Source organism: Notamacropus eugenii, chromosome 1 (genome assembly GCF_028372415.1).
Source record: "Notamacropus eugenii isolate mMacEug1 chromosome 1, mMacEug1.pri_v2, whole genome shotgun sequence".
Classification (NCBI taxonomy): domain Eukaryota; kingdom Metazoa; phylum Chordata; class Mammalia; order Diprotodontia; family Macropodidae; genus Notamacropus; species Notamacropus eugenii.
In genome coordinates, this window is record NC_092872.1 from 133,826,906 (window position 1) to 133,852,555 (window position 25,650).

Below are 25,650 nucleotides of genomic sequence, written 5' to 3' on the forward strand. Positions count from 1 at the left end.
ATTGAGGAGATAATTTTACAGGTGAAGAAGCTGAAAAGCTGGTAAGGTGATTTGTCCAGGGCCATCTGAAGCAAGATTTGAAAGGTCATGTCATTCTGACTCTAGTGTTTTATCGACTATGCCAAGCTGGGATGGGATATCCAACTTCAACAGAGAGTGATTACTCAGTTACCTCAAGGGCTGAGACTTAAAAAAGAATGTTAGCAACTATCCTTTCACGTGTGCTAACTTCTGAGAGTTGGGAGGGGAGGAAGTGTTCTGCTTTTAAGCCCCAATCACATGTAGTATGGAATGTCTAAGGAAGACTCTCCCCCAAAGCACAGTATCCCAGCAGGTAGCTTGAGACTGAAATGGGAACTAGCCAAAGTTTGAGGCACACAAATATGCCTAATAGTAGATAACAAAGTATAATGTAAGACCCCAAAAAAGAACCAGGATGGAATGAGAACAGTAATTGCTTATCCCACCTAACAAATCAGCGACCCTAAAGTAGGAGGCAATGTGATAGCTGGAAGTCAGAAAGACTTAGGCTCAAACCCTAGCTCTTCCACTTACTACCTATGAGACCTTAAAAAGTTACGTGAGCGAGTCAGATTCAATCCACCTCAGACTCTGTCTAGCTGAGATTCTATCTGGCCCATTTGTCAATACAAGCATTACTAATGGTTAGGCTCCTTAAGAGTCAACCCAGTATGGTGAGTCTTTAATAAGCTTTGTTTTTCTTTGGCTTTAAGAAAAAAAAAGCTACATGAGCTCTTTGTGCCTTGGTTTCCTCATCTGTAATATGATTGGATTAAAGGAAATCACCGCTAAGGTGCCTTCCCACCAAAAAGCCAGGATCTTGTGGTCCTATCCAAGTGGAAGGCCTTCTTATAAAGACAATGTCTAGATAAGTGGGACCAACAAGTTCACCTTGACTGACCATTTTTGTTCAATATAATTTGTTTCTCATAGGGATGACATGGATTTACAACTGGGAGAGACTGTAAAGGTCATTTAATCTAACTCCCTTATTTTTATTGATGAGAATCTTCGTACCTGTGGGCAGGGTTGCCCTGAATTGGCAGGGTGTAAACCAAGGCAGCCAAGTGCCCCAGTTAATTGTACACTAAGTACAGTCAATTAACCAAGCACTACACCAAACCACAGAACTGTCTCTATGGGATGGCAGAAAGGGGCCTATTGGATCCAGTGATATAAAAAATATTACTTTTGGATTTGCCTATGCCTTGAAAATGCTCAAGTCTCTTCAGATCAACATCAAACTCAAGACAGTGGCTTCTACCGCCATTCAAGAACAATGACTTGGAAATTCATTAGATATTTTTAAAGGCAGGAGAGCAAAGGGAAGAAAACATTTCTTACCTCTTGCGACAGAAAAGGCATGATCTGAGCTAAAATTGTGTTCAGTCTCTTAGCAATCTCTGTCTAAAAAGAAAAGGAGATCACATTAAGTTTCACACATCTTGGGAACATATATCAGTCACTAAGATGGCACAGTTGAGACTAATTCCAGACTCTCAACCAACAACGTAAAACTGCTTTCTCTTTTAACAAGCAATAGCAGCCCTTCCCTCCTCATGAGCCCAGCCAAGGTTGGTTAGAGGGAGGATACCTATAATAGCAGCTTGGGCTGGACAGGGCTTAAGAGATGATTTGTTCCACCCCTTGGACTTGTATTCAGAAGGTCAATAGGCTGGGTCCAACCACCAGGACTCTCCAACCTACATTTCCTTAGAGGCTCTGATTTCTTATCAAAGATACTCTATTGTATTACAAGAACACATAGTGATTCTTCTTAGGTCTGTCTATTCAAGGTCTCAAATAAACTAGAAGATAATATAGTGAAATTTCTTGGTACTATTGCTGAAGAGCCTGGCAATTATGAGGATTGCCAGGGGTGACCTTTCTAAGTGGGCAGAACACATGACCATCAATATGACATGATTTGAAGGTAAGAACTCCCCAATCCCCCTTCACACACACACACACACACACACACACACACACACACGCACACACAATTATCTCCTCAAAAAAACCTAACCTTAAATTATACCAGGAGAGATTTTTTTTTCCCTTTAAATTAAAAATACTTAACATTTTTAAAAACCATCCCTATAGCCCTGGAATGGTAGAAAATGGAGGCAGACAGAGGTTAAATAACTTGCCCAGGACAGTAAGTGTCCCAAACCATATTTGAACTTTGATTCCTCTTATTTCAAGTCCTTCACACTATCTCTGTACTCGTTTAATCAAGTTAGCGGGAAGGTTTTGGCTCCTGTTGATGGACAACTCCTAGGCCTTTCTGACTTCAGTTCTGATTTGGTGCCTGCTTCAGGGAACTGGGCCAAGAATTAACTTTAAAAAGTACTTATCAAAGAGAATTCAACAAAACAGATTCCATTCAATGAACATCTATTAAGTTTCCTCCTCAGCCCCATCCCCATCCCCTTTGGTCTGATCATCTCTGCTTATCAGGGTGTCAAGATAACATCCAACTACAGGATAAAACTAAATGGGAATAACTTCAAAGTTTTCAAGTCCCACACAAGCACCTCTTTTTCTTCTATTTCATGTTAGTTATTGCTTTTGAACCATAAAGAAACAGACCCTCCAGTCCTAGAGAAAATGATGGGGAATTAGATCTAGAGGGATTTCAGGTACTGAAGAGGCCCAGTCTAGATACTTAGTACAGCCCAATATGCATGGCTTTCTTTTAAATAAACTTTTTATCATTTTGTTGTAGTTTAGTCGTCTCAGTGGTATCTGACACTTCATGACACCATCTGGGATTTTCTTGGCAAAGATACTGGAGTAGTGTGCCATTTTCTTCTCCAGCTCATTTTACAGATGAGGTAACCAAGGGGACCAGGGTGAAGTGACATGCCCAGGGTCACACACAGCTAGTCACACACATCTGAGGCTGAATTTGAACTCAAGTCTTTATGACTTGAGGCTTGGCATTCTATTCACTGCACCACATAGCTGCCCTTTTATCATTTTAGCCTGGCTATTATTTCTGAATCTGTGCAGTCTATTAATTAACACCCTAGAAATAATACTAGCAAGAATGACATCTTCTGCACTGGAATAGTCCAAAATTATTTAAAATTTGCCCACAGACGCACTGAATCAAGCTCGCTGGCCCATTCTACAACCCTTGGTTGTAGAACCCTCTCAGCAGATCAGGAACCTTTCCCGATTCCAGGAGGCTGGGGAAGGAGAATTGCTTTCCCCGTATTTCCACTTAACTCTCCACCAAGGGGAAAATGACAAAACACAATATTCCTTGAACTTTATTCAAAGCTGACATATCTCTTTCCTTATACAAGTCAAGCTTCTGCATGAGAAAGATCTTGGAGGGAGAGAGGAAGGAAGGAAAGAAGGCCTTCTCCAAGTACTAAGATTTGACCTGTACTGACATCCCTGCACAGACAACTAGAAAACTTCTTAGCAATGAATCCACCTAATTCATGCTTAATTTAGGTCTTCATCCTTTCGTAGGTAAAGGGGAAAAGGTACAGACCTTCCTAAGGATTGCAGGTGCAGTCATCCAAACTCTAGAGCTCCTGCCAACAACACATGCCAGTGGCCCGTGGTTTGAGGATAAATGTCTATTTGTGGGCAAACTCGGGGTGAGAAGGGGTGATAGTAGAAACAGGAGGTACTAAGTGTTGACACACCACCATAAGGTTAAGTAAGCCCTTCATTAAACAGAGAAATGGACCAGCCATCCCTGACCAACCTCAATGGGGTCTCTTGGCAGCAGCTGCTGCTGGCTGCTGCCTACACTACCTTCTCTTTGGGAAGACAGGAAAGAGCGCTTCAAAGTTTTCCAGCTGGCCATGACCTAGCCTGCAATTAAAGCTCTCACTTGTGGATGAAAGGTTCTTCCTCATTGCCAACATCCTCTGGCAAGCCAAAGTAGACTTTGAACACAACTGGTCAGTGTCAGGGACTTAATGGTTTAATAAAAAATGAAAAGTATTCCCCTTCCCCACATCCTTCAGAGAATGAACAAAGGAGGGCCACAGGATTTAAGGCTGTACACTCCCTGAAGGCAAGAATCCAATCTTCTCTATATAATTGTGTGCCTCAACTCCTGCAGTGCCTGGTGGAGTGCCCAACACCATCTGATTACCCAAAGGGTAAAAATGACTTCAGCAAGATTTTATGATATTTCACCCAGCTGAATTCTGCTCTCCATGGCTAAGAAATCAGTTAGGGTTGTTTGGGCACCCTTCATAAGCAACACCAATTGAATTCTCTGTCTTCTAGCCATAAAGGAAGCAGCTCTCCTGACCCTCTTCCTTCTTTCTTCCATGATCTTCCCTATCCCCCAATCATCCCAACACAATTCTTCCAGGAAAAAGAATTTTGTGTGCTTAGCATGATTTGTATACTTTATGTCCTGAATATCATGGCACCTCTTCAGGGCTTGGGGCTCATAATGCTGAAAAGGGAGAATAACCTTTATTAGGAACACCACCATAAGAAACAACCCCTTTGCCAACATCAGAAAAGATCTGGATTAAGAAAGAAAAGGACTTCCCAGTGGAATTATTCCTGAAAAAGAATAGTCAACTTTGCCTTACATGTTATAGGTTTCCTCTGATGCGTTTACTGAAGTAAAAGTGTTTCTGTCGAACTATATGCCAAAGCCAAATATAAAACAATTCCCAATTCTCCAGGTTTCCTGTATTCCTTTCTTGTCTCTCTCTCTCTCTACTTTTAAAAGATAACTTGGATCAGGAATATTTGGTTGTGTGTCCTGATGACGTTATTTACCAACTACTGAGGAACCTTTATTTCATTGTCTGTAAAATGAAAGGGTTGGACTAGACAATACTAAAGGTTCCTTGTAGCTCTGGAGCTCTATAACCCTGGGTTTTTTTGAGGCAGATTTTAAAGACAAAAATGTTTGATTAAAAAAACCAAACACCTAATTCCTTTCCTGATATACCTAACCCAAATGAACACACACACAGTGTCCTGGTCTTGACAGTAGACAAGAGTCCACATCAGCAGTTTTCCAATTGTCCAGTGAAAGGAACCATTTTTCTCATTTCTTTTCTGCTGCCAGCATCAGTCACTACAGTTATACCTGGTGTTCACTTTAGGAGACTCTTGTAATTATCTAGTCTTTAAGTTTTTATCTCAGGGTTATAGGTGTAAGCCTTGTTTTACAAATGAGGAAATTGTAAGAAAGTCTAGAGAGGTTAAATGTCTACCCCCAGGGGCAACAGAAATACAAAGGTATGAATCTGAGTATAAATTTGACCTCAGGATCTCAGACTCCATAGCCAGTGGGCTTTTCCACTGCACCATGTTTATCGCTGAGGGATCCTTTCTTCGTTGTTCTTCTTTTTTGGGGAGGGGGGCGTGGTTTGAGGATTTGGGTTGGAGAATATCCCGGAGTTAGAAAGCAGTTCTTGATTTTTTTTTTAAAGAATCTTCCAACTTCCATGATATTGCTGTTCACAAATCTTCATGACTCCAATTTGGGGTTTCTTGGTAAAGATACTGGAGTGGTTTACCATTTCCTTCTCCAGCTCATTTTACAGATGAGGAAACTGAGGCAAACAGGGTTAAGCGATTTGCCCAGTGGCACATAGCTAGTAAGTGTCTGAGGCCAGATGTGAACTCATGAAGATGAGTCTTCCTGACTCCAGGCCTAGCACTCTACCACTGTTCCACCTAGCTGTCCAATCTCGATAGTATTAAGGCTCAATTTATAACAGAACATTTAATAACTTGGAATCCCTTGGGAGAGTGGCTTTTGAAAGAAAATTTACCACAAGGGTTAATAACTGTGGCCTCTCAGATTGAAACATCTGTTAAAATAGCTTTGGATCCAATTCCAACAAGCTCTGAACATCAGCTGGGTGAAAAAAGTTAAGAGCTGCTACTCTGACAATGGAGACTTGGTCAAAAGCACAAAGTGGAAGGAGATCAAACGGTTTAAAAAATCCTTTTGGTAATTTAGAGCAATCTGTTTTCAAGAGTGTTCATCAGGTCCATCTACATCCTCTCCGCCATCTTTGTCTTACAAGATTTGACTATTCAGCAAAACCAATCAGAAATTCACCTGACAGGTAAGAGTTAACGTGTATGTTTGAAGATCAACTTCTTTGGTTAAACATTTTTGAAGAGAACATTTGGGGATTCTATAACCTGCCCCCTCTCCCTTCCCCAACTCTTAGGATTTTTTTTCACGTATAGCCTCAAGGACCCAGCTTTCCTGGTGGACAAACCACAGTGCTTCCCTTTGGAACAACTAAGATCCCTCCTCAGTCAAAGGAGGTAAACCTTAATTTGTATCCCCCCCTAGACTTAGGGAATAGACTTTTGGAGGTCATACAATCCAACTCCCTCATTTTACAGAAGAAATAACCAAGGCCCAGCCAGAAAAGAAGAGGTTTGCCTAAGATCACATACCAACAAGTAGCAAGACCCAGCTTGGGTCTCTTGACTGAAGTCCAATGCACTTCCTACTTCCCCATACGGATTTGGCATTTGTCCTATAGACATGGACACTAAGAAGTGACTCCTGTATTTTCCATGGAGAAATGGACTTTGGCAAGCTCGTGAACGACACAAACAAAATAGGGGGGCAAGTTTGGATGGCTGGAGAATAAAACGATCCACAAAGACTCCAAAATCTTACCCCTTCTTTGCTCAATTAGTTACTATTGCTCCCAGTTCCCACCCTCCTCTATATTTAATAAATGCACAGAAATCTCACGTTTTGCAAAGTAAGCATTTTAAAAGATCTTAAAAAGAAAATAAATTAGGAAGAAAAAAAAAACTTGCTGCATTTCAAAGTCAAACAGCAATATTTGGATCTAGTCTTCTTGGGGTGGTGTATACCACAGGTCCTTTGCCTTACCATGAATAATCAAGAGTTGACTGGGTTTGGAAACCCTCCCCACATTCCCCCTCCCAAAAAAGGGAGTCAAATGTGTTGCTCCATTTTCACTTAGCTATACAAAGATTTAAAGGAATTTTTTTCTTTATAAGAAGTTTAATTATCATCAAAAATACCTGTATTATAAAAGAATGTAAGCCATTTCATAATAAAATGGCAACTGGCATTTACATTGCTTCAACAATTACAAAGCACTCTTCTACAGCAGCGCTAGGAAGTCAGTGATACAAGTATCATTTTTCCATTTTACAGATGAGGGATGTGGTACAGAAAGTTAGAATTCCTCAGGGACACACAACTTAACAAGCAAATCCTAGTATTTACATGAGCAAGAAGTCTTAGAGATACCCTAGAACTGTCTCTACCCAGCAGCTCCCTCCTTCCAGTGAAAGTTCCATGTGAGATGATCATTATCTTCCCCATTAGAATATAAGCTCTTTATTAGATCCCAAAAAGCGATTAAACTGTGCATGCAGACCCTCTGACCCACTGACACCAATACGAGGATCATACTTCAAAAAGATCCAAGAAAAAGGAAAGGGTCCAAGTGTACAAAATCATTTACAGCAATTTTTTGTGGTGGCAAACAATTAGAAACTGAGCAAATGCCCATCAACTGGAGAATGACTAAATACATTACAGTATGTGTATACATACATACACATTTTTTATGTGTTGATGGAATGCCATTGTGCTATAAGAAATGATGAAGGGGGTGGTTTCAGGGAAACATGGGAGGACTTGTATGAACTGATGCTGAGTGAAAAAAACAGAAAAATGAGAACAATTTATACAACAGCTACATTGTAAAGACAAACTTTGAAAGATTTATGAATGCTGATCAATACAATAAGCAGCCACAATTCTAGAGGACTCAAGAGGAAACTTACTATCCACCTCCTGATAGAAAGGTGATGGGCCTGGGGTACAGAATGAGGCATGCATGTGTGTATGTATGTATGTATGTATATACACACACGTTTGTATACACACACATTTTTTTGGTCATGGCCAATGTAGGAATTTGCTTTATTTGATCATACATGTTTATAATGGGTTTTGTTTTCCTAACTTCCTCAAATTAGGTGTGGGGGTGAGAGGGAGAGAATGTGGATCTGAAAATAAATTAATTGTTTCTCCAAAGAAAAGAAGCTCCTAGAAGATAGGAACTATTTTCCCTTTTGTTTTCATTGTATTCCCAGTACTTATCAGTGTCTGGCACACAGCAAGAACTTAATAAGTTCTTTATCTATGCACCTAAAAATGAAATGACTTCCTCAAAGTTACACCTAAGATGCAGAACCAAGGTTTCAGATTCAGTGCTCCTTCTACTACGCCATCTCATGTGGTCTTATCAAATGAGATAATGTATGTACTGTGCCTTGTAAATCTTAAAGGGCTCTAAAAAGGTTGGCTGTTATTTAGTGTTACCCCACTAGCATCCTAGATCTGTTTGTAAAAATGATTTCCCCTTTGAAGGATCAGTCATTGACTTCCATCTGATTCTAGAAGGCTCCAGATGAGCTGTCTTCATCTTAAATTGAAAACATGGAAGGAAGAATCATGGCCTCCATAGCCCAATGTTACCAACAGCCAGAGAGTAGCTAGCAGCACTTGAATATTTGAAGATTTCAGAATAGCATGTCCCGGGCAGCTTTACCTTAAAGTATTCAATTACCTATGCTATGATTTTTTAAAAAATGATAGGCCTTTGATAGAACTTGATTATTTAACGTAATGATAACATTTCTTCCTTTTACTCTTGGGCAACTAGGTGGCCCAGTGGGTAGAGTGCTGGGCCTGGAGTCAGGAAGACGCATCTTCCTGAGTTCAAATCTGGCCTCAGACACTTTACCCTAGGCAAGTCACTTCGCCCTGTTTGCCTCAGTTCATCATCTGTAAAATGAGGTGGAAAAGGAAATAATAAATGGCAAACCACTCCAGTATCTCTGCCAAGAAAAACCACCAAATGGGGTCACAAAGAGTTGGTCACAACTGAAAAATGACTTGACAACAACTTTCCTTTCTACTTAATCGCTCCTCAACCCAATACTGGGGGGAAGGAAGATGGGAATAAAACTTGCTCTGCTGCTTTGGCAGGACCTGGGCTGATGGGCAGAGACAAAGCCAAGAGGACCTGAATCTTTGAGGAGTAGCACTGAGATAGGTTAGGTTTTGGTTCAGTCTTCCAAGAATACATGTCATTTAGGCTGTGTGCCTGAGCTATGGTACAAAAACACAGCTTGGAAAGTTGAAGGCTCAAGGTAAATAAATGATCCACTTAGCAGCAGCAGGAGATAATGACCCCTGCTACTCAAGGGGCTGGTGAAGGCTTCCATCACAGAGTGCTAAATGATAGGTGATCCTCCTTAAAACCCCTTTTAGCATTGACATATTGATCAAATTCTATATAACTACAACTCCATTAAATATTTATGTCTTCCAAGGGAACCTATTGAATTCTTTATGCAAGGAGGACTAAGTGTATTAGGCCGGACAGCCTTCCTGGGGATTTGTGACCACCGGCATCACCCTACCACAGCAACCCAACACTCAACCTTAAACCAGCCCTTGAGGCAATCTACTAATTGCTGACAGGAGTAATCCCAGCAAATTATGCCCTTAAGGCAGAATTCAAATTTTGGCCCCAGTAAATTCACCCAGGTTAAGGATTATGGTTAGTGAGTGAAGGCAGATGCCAGTTGAACACACACATTCTTCGGGGTCCTACCCCATTTTTACCTTTAGGTTAAGTGAAAATGGGAAAGACAGAAAAATTACTCTAGGGTTTGGGAATTCTATAACCTTGGGCAAATCATGTTCTCCATCTGGGCCTCAATGAACACTTTCTGTCAAAGGAGAGGGCTGGCCCAGGTGGTCCGGGTAAAGTCTCTAGCCATGCTGGACCCCTCCTTACTTCATCCATTGTTGGCTTTCTTTCCTAGAATGCCCTGCATCCTCACTACTCGTGAAATCCTACCCATCCTTCCCACACCTAGCTTTAATGCCACCTCATTTCCAAGAAATCTTCCCTGACGGCCTCGGCTGGAAATAAGCTTTTCCTCCTCCAAATGTCCCTAGCACTTTGAGTGGCCTTAGCCATTCAGCAGGAGCTATTTCTATTATAACTAAGTGTGCTTACTACATCATCTGTCCCTTTGAACTCCCTGATGGGCGGGACAAGTGCCTAGCACAGTGCTTTGTACCTAGTAGGCATCAAATAACTTGTCCCCCAGCTTTAGGACTCTTTGATTCTACTTCTCCGAAGTTTACAGGCATCAGGCTTCCTGTTAACAAGATGCAATAATCTTTAAATATTTGTTCACTTCAATTTCTCAGTTCCCAAACACATTTAAATCTGCTTGCCTCTCACCCCCTATGATCCTCCCCTCCCATACCCCCACCGCTCCTGCTTGAGATCTATCAAGCTCTCAAAGAGAGCGCTTGTATAACCAGAAACAGGGGAAGCTTTCATAGGATATACTCCCCCCCCACACACATACATACCCCCAAACACTGCCCATTCATCCTGAATCCTAAAAACCAATAGGGCCCTCTCTTACAGAGCCTCCTGCTGCTACCCACCCCTTCAACATTCCCCCTCTTTAGCACTCCTCCCCCCTTAGCTTAGCGCCATCAGCCAACTCCTGCCACAAAAAAAATCTCAATTCATCACTATGGGGTTGCCATGGCAACCCCCAGCCACCTAATCCCCTCAGAACATTATGCAAATCTCTTTCTCCCAGCAACAGGCTGCTTTTTTTTTAAAGTAAACTACACAGAGGTAGGTCATTAAATTGAATTTTGGGGTCTCTCTCATCAGAACTAATGCTGAGGGTTTTTTTTAATTATAGTAGATCTCCTGGGAGAAGGAATTTAGGGGAGGGGGGCTCCAATTGTGATGGGAGGAGCAAGGAAAAAGGGAGAAGCAAGTGTATTAGCATAGGAAAATGAGAAGCAAACCAAGACACCCTTATTCGGCATACCCTTTGGCCAGCTGCCCTTCACATTTTTTTAAAAATTACAAGCTACCTCAAAAGGACTGTTATGAGGAAAGGGCTTTGGAACCTGTCAAGTGCTATATAAGTGTGAGCTATGATTATTAACCATTATCATTGTGAAATGAAAAGGGCAAAAGACTCCCCAACTCTCCCCAGTCATGTGCTTCAGTTTAGTTATTTGTATTCACTTATCAAAATACGCCTTTTTTCCTCTTAAAGGCTTGTCCCATGCCCATCAGCAATGATCAGGCAGGCATCTATCAGAATGAGAAGCTCTAAAATCACAAAGTTAAATGGACCTTTGGAAGTCACCTGAGCAGCTAGGTGGCTCAGTGGAGAGCGTTGACAGACCTGGAGTCAGGAAGACTTATCTTCCTGAGTTGAAATCTGGCCTCAGACACTTACTAGCTGTGTGACCCTGGGCAAGTCACTTCACCCTGTTTGCCTCAGTTGCCTCATCTGTAAAATGAATTGAAGAAGGAAATGCAAAACCACTCTAGTATCTCTGTCATGAAAACCCCATAATAGAGTCATGAAGAGTCGGACACAACTGAAGAGCACCCAATGACTTAGTCCAAGGTCACAAAGGAGACAGTGCCCAGATGCTCAAGCTTCTTGCATGCTGCATATGGCAAGGCACTTTTTACTTCTAGGTAACTACGTGGTACTGGATTTGGTATTGGAAAGAACAGAATTTGAATCCTGCCTCAGACATTTCTTAGCTGGGTGACCCTGGGCCAAGTCATGTATCCTCTCTCAGCCTCAGTTACCTCAGCTGTAAGAGGGGGATAATAACAGCACCTACTTTCACAGGGTCACTTTGAAGAACAACCAAAAATGTATATAAAGCACTCTGCAAACCACTGAAGCACTACATAAAGCCCTCTCTAAATGACTGCTGTTACTTCAGATCTGAGTCCTAGTGCTCTAGACCTTTCTCCCAGTTCACTTTAATCCTGGTCCAAAAAGTGCCCAGTCCAGAGGAACTCCCCAAACTACCTAAAACACCATCTCCTCCCTCTACCAGGCTTCGTAATTCCCATATCCAAAGAGGCGACCCATCCAGTGGGTTCCTCTCTCAACATCCACTTACATAACTTTTGAAAAACATTGCCCAGCGACTCTTGGAATAAATGTCACATTTACTGCTATGATTTTATCAGCAGCAAAACTGTAACTGTTCTCCTCCAGACCTGGGAGAGATCCTTATTTCATCCCAGTTGAAGGAAGACAGCCTAATGGAAGAAGCTAGAGAGGGAGAGCTGAGCAAAGTTCTCAAATGGCTTGGACTTAAGAAAGCAGGTGTCTTGAAGTGCTCCAAATCTGCAAAGGTTTATAAAACACTGTGCAGGATAATCTGGATAGATTCCTAGCTGGATCACAGCTCCCTGAGAAAATACACATGCTATAAAGGCACTACACACAAGTACCAGGTATCACTGAGAGCTGACAGAGTTCAAAGCCAAGAGCTGCAGAAAGAGCAGCAAAGCTGCTTTTGAGAGTCTTAAATATAAGTCTTCTCTTTCAGATCAGAGCAAAAGTCAGGTCTTTCCTACTCCCACCCTCCCTAAACTATCTCTGTTTTACTCTGTACTTGAAGTGAGGAAAGGAAGGGCTCAGTTTTTTCTAAGGACTTAAAAAAAAATTTTTTTTGGATGAGGGAAGAGGGAAGACATGCCTTAACCGCATATGGGCACCAAGGGAATGTCCTTAGTACGGCAACAACTTTTCTTTGGTTGTTGTGTGTGTGCTTTTTGGCAGGAAGACAATCATATGACTTGGTCCTAGAGTTCCCCCCGATAAAATGTGGACCCTTGAGTGCAGAAATTATTTCCATTTTTCTCTTTGTGCCTAACACATAGTAGGAAATTAATGAATGTTTACTGAATTGGATAGGAACCCAACCTTACATTTCTCAAGCTCTGGAGAATTTCTTATTCCGCCCCCCCCCCCCAAAAAAAATCACATTTTCCCCTTTCAGAAAGAAGGGCAGTTAAGAATCTATTAAAAATCTAGTTCAAAACTGTCTATGAAGGGCTGACTAAAGTCTGTCCCCCTCGGCGGAGAGATCCTTTCACAAATCTCTGCCTTGTTCAGAGCCCTGAAGCTGGAGTCTATATCACATCACTCGGCATGTACTTTATGTGTGGTCCTAGAGTGTTAACTACTTGACGTATTTAAGTCTTGTTTTCACTGCAAGGGGACCACTGATTTTCCTTATACCCCACGTAGTCATATTGCACATGACTGGGCACATAAAAGGTATAAAAAATGCCACAACAACGACTGAAGAGCTGCCCTCCTCCTTCCTCCCCTCCCTCAAACTCTGACTCCTAATGAACCTACAATAATATCTCTTACACTTTGGGTTCTGGACACAAAGGGAGCAGCGGAATCTGGGCTGCTCTTGTGAGGACATACAATCTCAAACTGGAATTAACAAGATCAAGAATCCCAATTTTCAACTGTCCTTCTACTGAGTGTACCATAAGCCAGTACCGCAGAACAACTGAGCTATAAAAGCTACAGGGTCAAGGCTACCTCAAAAGGATAACATTTTAAAAGCTAGAAATTGGGTCCTCGTTATGCTAGAATGAATGGATACTGAGTGGAGGAGAGTTGCCTCAGGAGAACTTGATCGGAAGTCCTGGCTACTATGTGTAAATCACTTTACCTCTCTGAATTCATTTTCTTTATCTGTAAAATGAGGGAGGCTACTGAACTAGACCGCTAAGAATCCTTCTTGCTCTAAACATTCTAAGATCTCAAAGAAGCACAGAACATCTGGAACTATGCCATCTCCAATAAATATGAATGGAGCTGCAGGGTGAGAACCACGTGGAAGGGTCTTCCAAAGGAAATTATTTAGGAAAAGGAATGAAATTAAATTAAGGATAACAACAATAGCTAATAATTATATGACGCTTTAAGGTTTACCAAATGCTTCCCCCCACAACCCTGTGAGGTTACAAGCATCATTTATCCCCATTTTACAGAAAAGGCAACAGGCTCAGAAACTTGCCCATGGTCACAGAGCTAGGCAGTGTTCTAATCCTGGCCCTGACACTTCATAGATGCCAATATCGTACTTCTCCTATGTCAATACTGTACCAAATAAAGAGGTCCTACGTTATAGGATTTTTCTGAGCAGGAAGGGACCTCAGACATCCTCAAGTCTAAATCATTCATCTTTTTCAGAAAGCACTTATCCCATATTCATCATGTAATTTTGCCTTAGCTGAGAGCTGTACAGACAGACGTGCTCAATGACTTGGGGAGATCTGCTGTCCAAACCTAAAGCTTGTATAGTCAGTGAGCAAGCAAATTCTAAAAATTCAGCTGGAGTTCCCACGAGAATTAGTATTACAGAGCCTTTCAGACCCCCACTCCTACCCAACACCCCTAACCTAGTCTGAATCTGCCCTTCAGTTTCATTTCCTCAGGCATTTAGTCCAGAGTACACTTGCCATCAATGACAAGGTTTATCCTTAGGAGCTATCCATGCAAATGCATGCTTTCCTTCCCCTCCCCCCCACAAGTATGTGTGTATGCATCTATACATATTATGTATTATATTACATATTTATATATAATGTATGTTATGTGTAATACATGAGATATAATGTATATATACATATACACATAGGCACACAAACATACACACACACGCACATCCTTACTCTGAACAGCTTAAGAGAGATGAATATATCCACTAAAAAAAAACACCAAGAAATGAAAATGGATGAGGAAGAGGAAAGGGGGAGGACACAAGAGAAGAAATCATCTTGGATGTAAGTCACTGGAAGCATTTGTTGAAAACCAGATATTGTCCCTTTAAGCCTATGAAAACAAGGCCCTTGAGCTGGCAGTTCTCACCGCGGTACACAATTATGGGTGCTTTCAGCTGTCTAGCACTCTTTCAAGTGCTCTCTTAAACCAGACTGTCAATGGCATGTTGAAAGCTATTCTGCTGGCTGCTATCATTAGTAGCAAAGTGGAGAGCTATACTGATGAGAATTAAATATGAGGGAGGGGGGTGGGTCACAACCAGTCATTACAGAATTACCAATATCAGAGAGGAGACACAATGCCACTTTGGGGAATAAAGTCCAAACCAGGAGATGAAGTCCAGGGAGCTGCCAACTCAGATGACAGGGAAAGAAGAGAGAGCCAACCCCAACAAGGCTTCAGTGGATAGGCGCAAGGCCAGACCTGGATGGTCCTATGGAAGGTGAACACAGAGTCCCAGGATCTTAGAGCTAGAAAGTATCCGAGAGGTCAGATCACCCGGGGCCCAATTCTCTTGTTTGCAGAAGAGGTCAGATTGGAACTAGAACCTACCCCTCTCTCCAGCTATGTCACTGGACCATACACAACTATACAATTACCAAACCACCTACCACACACCCTACCTAACAGTATACTAGACACTATGATGAATCCAGAAAGAAAAATGTCCTGCTGCAAAAGTTTATAATCTAGTTGGGAAGACAGGACTAAAATGCGTAAACCAAAGTTTGATGAAAGAATCTAGAACTCCAACTGTGTATTAAAAAAACAAAATAGGACCAAATAAAAAAACAAACAAAAAAGCCCCTGTTACGAAGGAAGGCAAAGATTTCAGAGTTTGGCCGGAATCACTGAATACTTGTACTTATTCTCAGCCAGATAATCTGGAAGTGTATTTTCTCAAACTACCATGGACTGAAATCATCTTACCCAGGTTCTCCTACTCACCCCCTCAAAAACCAACCAACCAACAAAGCCTTCTCAGAATTTGAAAACCAAAATTAGCTCACGCTATACATGACAACTCTTTATTGATCACCTATTTTGTGCAAAACACTAGATTCCTACAGGCATTCAGAGTACAATAATGTTTGGCGATGTTGTTACTCTAGTGGTTGTTCAGTTCTGACCTTTCCTGACTCCATTTTTGGTTTTTTCTTGGTAAAGATACCAGAATGATTTGCCATTTCCTTCTCCAGTTCATTTTCCAGATGAAGAAACTGAGGCAAAAAGGGTTAAGTAACTTTACAAAGTGTCTGAGGCTAGATTTGAACTCAGGAAGATGGTTCTTCCTGACTTCAGGCCTGACACTCTATCCATTGTGCCATCTAGCTACCCCCCAACATATATACTCTACATTCAGGGTCATAGGGCTCTTGTAGAATATCTACTAGGGAAGCCCTACGACCCTCCTCCACCATCTGAATGGCAAAATACTGAAACAGAATTCTGGAGGTAGAAGCGGCTTCAATCCACTTAATTGTGGATTGAACTGAGCACACTCCATTTATTAGAAAAATGAGATCCCGATCCAGTTAAGTGACTTGTCACACAGCTAGACAATGGCAAGGTGAAGAACGAGAACCCCAGTCTCCTGACTCCCAGGCCCTATACAACCTGATGTGCTAACACTTCATCCCCACCCCAAAGGAAGTTTACAAGCTATCTTCACTCTCTGTAGGAAATCTTCTACCTAGAATAACTAGTTAAGACACATGGGGATTGCTATCCATTTTTAATCATTAGTTGGACAAATATTTGAATCTAACTAGCAATTCAAAACATGATGAGTGCAAAGAGAGCAAGCTGACACAGTTATAAAACTTTAAATTAGGTACTCAGCACTTCTGTACACTAAGTTTATAGCCTCAGCTCCTTTAGATATTAATATAAAAGCCTGTGGCAGTCTAAATACTTGGCTTCCTAACAGCCAAGGAGTGAGTCTTCGATCTTTTTCTTCTGTCTCACTAAAAAGCCCTTTTACTGAAGTCTGGTGGTTTATGGAACAAGAACATTTTCCTCTTAGCACATAATGTTGCTTTGAAACCAAAATGCCTTAAATCTCACTCTTTAAAACTGACTCAAATAATGAAATGAATTTGTGAGGATACCCTCCAACAAAAGCAGATCACAGTCTTTCCAAGCCTACCCGTCCTGTTAAGACTCTCTTATCTACATCTTGCAGTAAGTTTTTCCAAGGGGGGGAAGGGGTTCATCCAAAGTGCTTAAAGTTTTACTCCAACTTTTCTGATGTGAAAATACCAATGGAGTATGACAGTTGTATCTGGGTTATCTCATGGAAAACTCCCACTCCCCCAAAAATCCAAAACTAAACAACAGACTAAATTGGATAATCCTAAAGCGGGGCTGGGGAACCTTTGGTCTCAAGGCCACATGTGGCCTTCTAGGCCCTCAAGTGTAGCCTTCTGACTTGGACTCAAGGCCACAGGTTCCCCACTCCTGCCGGTGACCCAATATATTATCATTATCATCACCACTGTTCATTTAAGGCAGAAAAGTTCATTAACTTTCTAGGATTTGTCCCTCAATTAACTTTGTTATTTCTGGATGCTACTGGGAAAGAACAGGGAACAAGAAAGATGGGAGCTGGTAAGCACTCAGCCTCCCCTGAATCATCCTTGACTTTCTGCCTGAAGGCTGGGGGTTGGACCAGATGACCTCTTGAAATCCCTGCAAGGGCAACCCAGCCCTAGAGATTTTGTAATTTAAACTGTCATAATTAGGGAGGGAGGCAAAAGAGTAGGAGGGGGAAACCATTTATTAACCTCTCAGTGATCTGAAGGCCAAGAGAGAGGGAGACAGTGAAGAGACAAGCAAATCCACATTTAAGCTTGTTTATAAAACCAAAATGAACTGAGCTCACATCATTGGCTGTCCTCTGTCAATACTTTAGGGCCCATCCAGCCAAACCTGTGGTTCCTACCTAATTGGAATTTCCCATAGAAACATGAATGAGCATCCATTTTTATGTCCAATTTGAAAAAAAAAATGTAGCTGTGGTAGTGGGAAGGGAAGGGCATCTGCTCTGTGGACTGACGACCTGGACACTTCTAGAAGGTTCAACGTAGATAATGCATTACACAAATGTACAAGACCATCCCCCTCCCACCCCTCTACTTAAAGAAGAACCCATCCAGTTAGTTCCAGGCAGATGTAATCACACGAACAGTCAAGTCTAGAGGGCAGGACACTGCATGAATAATTCAGGCACTCCAGTCACTTGATTGTGTGTGCAGATAAAACACCAGTCAACCGCTAAACAGGTCAGCTGATAAACTTGTTTGCTCAGGCCTAACCACCATCCACCGAATGCACCCAGTACCCACACTACAATTAGTGGTAGGATTTATTTTGCAGAGCTCTCCCAAGCCAGGGGAGTGACAAGCCCTATTAGCTTATGGTTGCATTTATCATCACAGGGTTTCCTCACCTCCTTCGGCCTTTGTTCCTGCATTGCCACAGGGCTATTTCACCCAACTTAGAGATTTGCAAGTTAAAGCTACAAGAAGTCTAAGGAAAACACTCATCCCAGATACAGCAAACCCAGGAGCCAGATTCCAGTGCAGGAGGGAGAGAACCTCACTGGGCCAATGACTCACAGGTACAGTAGATTAATTCCCAAATCATCCAGAAGAATTTAGGGAAGGCTCTTTTAATCAAGAGGCTCATTTCTTAAACTATTACATGCCAAATGTGTTAAGATTTTGTACTAGCATTTTTTTCTGAACACTCAGTATGCCAAGATTCCTGACTTAAACTGGGATTGTTACAAAAATCATCGCTGTATACATTACATTATATCAATCAAAGCAGAATTCCTTAGGCCAAAGGGCTATCTTATCCATTCTCACTGGGGCCACAGGAGTCCAACACCAAGCAAAACTCAACATGCAACAACATATAACGCCTTAATTATAAGGCTCTGAGGATAACTGCTGCTATAAATTTTAAACTTGGGTGCAATTACCCTCTTTAAACACACCCAAGAAACTCAGCTCTTGGGGAAAAGGGTACAAAGGGAGACAAGGAGTCAGGATGACAGGACTTCAGTTTCTTTAGGCTTGGGCCCTCTACCTGCTCCCATCCCCAACACACACAAGCACATACACATGCACATGCATACACACACACACGCATACACACACACACACACACACACACACACCTACTCAACACACTCAGGAATTTTTATTGCACCCAAATCTAGGCCAACCTTGCCATTCTGCAGATGAGGTCTAGAGGTGAATTTGCCCAGTCCCATAAGGAGTAATAGGGTTGGAACTGAATCAAGTCCACGCCACACTCCCATAAATGTTTCCCACATTATTCCCACAAATGTTAAACTTTTTCAAATAATCCCATTACAAAGCTGTCTAGTTGGTTTTAACCTTCCCACCTCGAAGAAGAATCCTAAGAGTTCATTAAGATGTCACATTATAGTCTTAATTTCACTGCTTCAGCCTTCTCCTGGTTAGGCTCACCAAAGGACTCTCTACAAAACTGCTCAACTGAGAAATCTTTTGGGATATTACAGGTGCCTCTACTAAAGAACAGAGGCAGCTGGGTGGTGCAGTGGTTAGAGTGTGGGGCCTGGAGTCTGGGAAGACTCATCTTCCCAAGTTCAAATCTGACCTCAGACACTTACTAGCTGTATGACTCTGGCCAAGTCATTTCACCCACTTTGCCTCATTTTCCTCATCTATAAAATGAGCTGGAGAAAGAAATGGCAAACCATTCCAGTATCTTTACCAAGAAAACCCCAAATGAGGTCTCGAAGAGTTGGACATGACTGAAACAACTCAACAACAACTAGGCCATCCACTTGGGGTTCATTAAAGAGGTATCCAGATGTGGTAGACAGCATTTAAAATTTCAGGAACCCCAGTTTCTTCCCAAAATACAGGGGTTAGACTAGTTGATCTCTAAGGTCCCTCCCAATTCCAACATCCCAAGACTCCTGGTGATCGTCCTAACGTTGACACTTTGCATAACTAAAACAGAATTTAAACCTCATAGCCAAGTTTACCTCATAGCCAGATTGCCAAAAGTCAGCATTAGCCAACAACATTGGAACACCAATTGTGAAAGAGACCAACCAGCCTTCATTATCAGTATGGGCTCAGTCAATGCAAATCATTCCGGAGGCCAAATTACAGTCAGCCTCTCTCCCACAAATATAAATATACCAAGAGCCTCACCCTTTACCCCTCCCAGGGGTAGTTACAGATCACAGATATGCATTGAGATAAAGAATTAATATTTGTTCGGTTTGAGGCCCATGGTACTTAGAACAACCTCAATAGAAGACAGTCTACCTATCCATTAAACCATGCCCCTACTGGGGAAACTGGTTTAACTTCAAAATTCCAAAGTGGAGCTCCACTCCAATCGGGTCTCAGCTTTAATTCTTAATGAGGAGTGCTTTAAAAAGTAGTCTCAGTTAAGAGTAAATAAGCAGGCTTAATCTCTGTTGCTTCATTCCAGTAAATTTTACACTCCTGTGCCTAGGGCCTAAAGGCCCCTACCAGTTATCTTATCAAGGTAGAACATCATTTTTTTTCCCCCAACAAACCCTCCAGCACTTCCTCTAGAGAATTTTACATAAAAGCAGATAAAAAGTTGCAAGCCACCCCTTCACTTTCAAGATATAAAGCAGATAGATCTAAGGGGTGCCTCCATCTTGTGTACAACTTCTCAATTAAGTAAAGCCTAAACGTTAAATCAGATGCCCCTGACAATTAGGTAGCATTCTCTGTAATGAATTCGAAAAACTGAACTCAGCAGCTTAAGAAAACTAGGTGCCCTACCGTTACCCACTTCAAGCAGTAGTTTGAGTTTCATGTCCTCCTAGACAACAAGGAGGGGGTGGGGTGGGTAGCTAGCCTCACTTTCCAAACTGGAGATTAACTCAGGAAATTCCACAGACACTGCAATTCAACCAAGTTTCTCTCTTTTAATGCATTCTTTTCACAGATTGGGAACAATCACTTACCTGTTTGTGCATTTCAATGTTCAGACCATAGGACATTTCATAGTACTGTTTAAAAAAAAGGCAAAGAGTGTTCCCATTAATGATGAACAAACCACACAGAAATCTATTCATTCTTCAAATGCTGCTTGTGATAAGGAAGGTTTCTGGCCAAACTGTACTTATGATAGATTTGCCAAGGAAGTTTTAAATCAAAACCAATAGCCCAGCCTACAGAGGCCCCAGAAGTCAACAATGAACAAGTGTTTCTCCTACCACCAAATAGAACATATATATATACGTATATATGTATATATACGTATATATATATATATAGTGAGAATAGCGATCCCCCTCCCTTCTAGCAGTACATGTGCCACATATCCTGTTGATACAAGATTCGAGTTCAACAGAGAATATTATGTACACTGGGACATTGCTACCTCTTTTCCTCTAAGAATTATTTATTTAGCACAGTGTCAAAGGCCTCTTATGTGGAAAGCAGTGTGGGGGAGAAGAGCTTAAGTATCTTCTATGCTCACTTACAAACTGAAGACTAGACTTGCTGTGTTAATCTCAGGGATATAAAAAGAAGAGACATTCCACCTACTGCCCCTGAATGGAGATTTGGTAAAAAAAGATTTCTCAAGTTTTGTTTTGGCTTGGGTTGGGGTTGGGGTGTGGTAGGGAGAAAGGTCTGAGAAGGGGGTAGACTACCATGTCTATCTACAAAAGCTGCTCATTCTTCCTTAAAAGGGGACTGGGGGAAGGAGGTCAGAGAAGAATGGTTTATAAGGGCTTTTAAGGCCAGACCAGATCCTGAAGGCCAGGAGTAAGGCCTAAACATTAAAGTGGTGAAAGACCCTGTTTTTACCAAAAGGCTAAGACAGCAGTAAAGTTACTGAACAGATTCCAAAGTTAGGAGTTTACCCAACACAAAAGCAGATTGACCCTGGATATAATAGAGGATTGGGTCAACCAACCACTGGAGAACATTTGGGAAGTGTCAGAGTAAAAATAAAAAATAAAAAACAAAAACAAGTAATAGACACTTGGAGAGAGGTCAGTGTATGGGACCAGTTCTCCTTTTGATTCCAGCCCCAACAATTGTGAGCTAAAGTGTCTCTTTTTATTACAGTAGCATCCCCCTTTAATGTAGATAGAAGGATTTTCCTGCTGAGCATCCTAGACAGAACCTAGGAACCCTGGAGTTAGAAGGATAAGAGGGAAAAACAGAGACTGAAACGTTGTTCTCAGTTCTTCACCAAATGTCCACCTTCCTTGCTCTCCCTCTCCACACACATCGTATTTTCCAAGTTTGGGCTCCGGTCTGACTTTACCTCTGTTGTCCACTCACCACCCTTGGTCCTCCCTCCTCCAAAACTCCCTAACTCCCAACTCTTGGGCCATTCTGTAGATCAGCTCTTACCATAACATAATGGCGCTGCATTTCTGTCTTCTCGTTGGCGAGCTTGTCGTACTCCACTTTGAGACTATAAAGATCAAAACCAGATAATTTTCAGAACGTACTCACAAGCAAAGAGTCTTTTAGGGAGGTGGGATTGGAGACTGGAGGGTAGAAAAGGTCCTAGTAATATATACAAGGCAAGAAAGAGGACTTTAAAAGTCACTGTTCTACCTGCCCAGAGCACTATACAATTTCCAGTTGGCATAGGAAAATCAACTTATCCACATTTACAGCCCCACCACCCTCAAGAAGGGTGGTCAACTTTCTCTGAGACCTAGGTTGGGGGAGGTCAGTAAAGAAAGTGGCGAAAGACCCTAAAATCAAAACCTGGCACGGGAGCAGGGAGCAATCTTCACCCTTGAACCCCTTTCAAAATTACCCCAAACTTCTCTGGGAATGAAGGGATGGTATTGAGAGTATAGACTGAAGTCTCCGGGTGACAAACAGTTAAACTGGGACCGCTTCGAATGGGGAAATGAAGGATTGCACCCCCAAGTCTTTTCTCCTCCGCGGGGATTTCTGAACCCCTAGGGAAACAGGGGAAGAGTGTGCTGAGGGACCCTGGGGATCTGCCTAGCTCCCAGCCTCCATCTCGCACCTTACCTGTGATACTGAGCTTGTAAGAACTGGAATTCGTCTTTGATTCGATCACAGGACTCAGCCACAGTAAATTTAAAACCTGGCTGCCCGGGTTGATGGGGAGCCTAGAGTCAGGGGAAGACAGACGTAGGGAGAGAGGAGTAAAGAGATCAGTGAAGGGATCCGGACAGGCAAAACAGCGACCATCTGCCCCCTAGTCCTGCCTCTCTCGATTACTTAGCCTTGGAGCAGCACCCCCCCCCCCGCCCCCCTCCAATCCGCGCGGCTGCTCCAGTCTATTCAACCCTCCAAACCAGATCCTCCCCTCAGACCCAAGTTTCTTAGCTACCGTGAGAAGAGGCACCCCAAAGCACTTCCCTCCATTACAGGGTTTCCATCCCAGCGGCATCCCATGGAAGGAATGGGAGGGGGAAAGCACTGTTTGTTTAGACGCAGAGGTGGGGGTGAGTGGGGGGACTGAAGGAGTGTATGTGTGAAAGCACTTCATCTTCCTACACCAGCCGCACCAAAGCGCACCAGAAGGCTTTAAACATCTCGGTCCGCCAGCCCGCCCCCGCCCCCCCCTTTCCTCCCTCTTTGTGTTAGAGTGCGCACACACGCACACACTCACACACACAAACACACACAAACACACACGCACGCACGCACACACACCATAAAGGTAACAAGCAAAATGGAGGTGCAAGATAAACAGCTTCATTTACCCTCCAATGATAGATGATTAAATAAATCTAGTTACAATTACTCACCGGATGTCTGCCTTGCGGATACATCGCAGGGAGGGGTCGTGATTCTGCGAGAGTAGGTGGAAGCACAGAGACCTGAACCCGCGGAGGTGAGGGAGAGGGGGAGCGGGGAAAGCCGGACCAGGGGGCGGCAGGGAAATTGAGCGGTTTCCCCCGCGCCCCCCCACCCCACTCTCGGAACAATATCCCAGGCTCAGGAACCAGACACAAGTAGAAACAAAGAGCCAAGGAAAAATTAAGGGGAAAAAAAGTCCTTCCAGAAAGCGAATGGGGAGGCCGGGGCCAAGCTTGCTGGGGGTGGGGAATGGGGGGGTCTCCTTGTCTTTGTCTAGCTAGGGCTCCGCCGCCAGCAGCCGGCCGGTTTCCCTCGAGTGCGAAGAGGGAGTCAGACTCGGGGGGTTCGTAGACATCCTTGTCCTCCCCGCGGATTCACCGGGGGAGGGTGCGGTGTCCGGCGTTGGAGTCCCGAGACCAGTGGATGCAGCTACTACTGACCTCCTCTACCCCCTCCTTCGAATCACCGCCGCCGGGCTGGGAGGGGGCCACGACCAGACAGCTCCACCAACCCGAGCGCTCACAAGCTCCCCTACGTAGCCGGGCTCCGCGCTGGCTCCGAAGAAAGCCCTCCCGGAGGAGAAAGGATGAATTAGGAAGGACCAAGGTGGCGAGCTGAGGCGGTGAGAGTGCCGAGGAGTGAGGACAGGAGCTCAGCTCAGGCCGTTTGACCACCCTCCCCCCACCCCCCTCGGAGAACCCAGCTGCTCCTCCGCGGTGGCTGTGGCTTCAATTCCCTTCCCGGAGCTGGAGAAAAGCCGCTTCTAAGTAGATTCGATTCAACTGCTTGGCATCCTAACTCCACCAGGCGCAGGAAGGAACTAGCCAGGGTCCACTCCAGGGAGAAATTGGCTCTCCTCAAAGCCAGAGAATGGCAAATCCCGAAGACAAGAAAGCCCTCTTGCTGCTGCCTCGGCGGACGGGCAAAGGGGAGACGCTCGAGAGGAAAGACCCAGCAAGACAAGAGAGCTCTGTGGCTTTCCACTCGGCCCCTCTCCTTTCCTCTTTCCTCTACTAACCCCCAAAACACACACTCACACACACGTACATACACTCACACCAAAAAAAAAAAAAGTGCCCCGGACCTTGCGGATACCACACACAGACAGAGGCTAGAGGGACAAGCACGAGGTCTGAACTGCCGCGAGAGCAGTTCCAAATAGGGACTGAAAAGTAACAAAATAATGTGGCAGCTTTGCCCGGCGCTGGCCAATGGGAGCGCCGAACCCCCACGTGGGGCGGCCGAACTCGGCCTGCGAATGGGTGCTTGCAGGGGCGACGTCACAATGCCCTCTTGTGTCTAAAACTATGCATGAAAAGTAGCAATCAGCCCCTACCCGCTGGTGACTTTCGCATGGGAGTGAAAAACAGCGCTCCTCAGATCAAGAATTAACCGAAAGACATATAATAAATAGATATATATTATGGTCCTGGGCTGCTAGGGTGTTTTTTTCCCTCCTCTTTTTTTTCCCACGATCCACTAGCAAATAATTATCTGGCGGGAGGGAGAAGGAAGAGAAATAACAAAAGAAAAAAAGACATCCTCTCTACAATTCTAAAAAAACCTGTGGCTTGTAATAATGTATCAGTTTATTCTGCAGCGGCGGCGAACGATTCCTCCCTCTAATCTCATTAGGTCTGCAAAGCAGTCCAATTAGATACTATAAAACAAACAGAATCGCTTTGTCACTTTTATGTTTTCAGTTCACAAGATTTAGTGCGGATAAAATGGTTGTTCCCAAAGTTGCTTCTCCCTCCACCCCCAATTTAAAGATGTGTTCAGAATAGCCAGGCGGCCCTTTCTTTTCCTCAACCTACTAACCCCCACCTCCGCCCCATTTTCTCTTTCATGCTCCAGTCTTTTCGCAAAATAAACACCCGCTTTGATGTGAGATGGGTAGTGAGAAGGTCTGAAGAACTCTTGGTTGGCTGCTAACAAAAAATGGAAACAACCCGGTTCCACCCGGACTACCTGTTTCACTCACATATCCCTGAACTCTGGTCTCCTTTCCAGTCTGAGCAGTCTTGGTCAAGTACTTGGGTAACCATCATTCAAGTTACACACTCGCCAA

The 25,650-nt window shown here is 43.2% G+C and overlaps 1 protein-coding gene across 7 annotated transcripts in view; it reads right to left on the bottom strand.

Annotated features, from left to right (window-relative positions):
* Window positions 1-24,760, bottom strand: part of TLE3 (TLE family member 3, transcriptional corepressor) — a 59,609-nt gene extending 34,849 nt beyond the window's left edge. For all 7 annotated transcript variants that reach the window (XM_072615411.1, XM_072615400.1, XM_072615408.1 and 4 more), the window contains exons 1-5: window positions 23,528-24,760; window positions 22,782-22,882; window positions 22,140-22,203; window positions 20,735-20,779; window positions 1,366-1,428 (exon numbers count right to left, since the gene is read on the bottom strand). In XM_072615411.1, the coding sequence (XP_072471512.1) occupies window positions 1,366-1,428; window positions 20,735-20,779; window positions 22,140-22,203; window positions 22,782-22,882; window positions 23,528-23,551 (297 nt within the window). In that variant the 5' untranslated portion in view covers window positions 23,552-24,760. The remainder of the gene's footprint in view (window positions 1-1,365; window positions 1,429-20,734; window positions 20,780-22,139; window positions 22,204-22,781; window positions 22,883-23,527) is intronic.
* Between the last annotated feature and the right edge of the window lie 890 nt (window positions 24,761-25,650).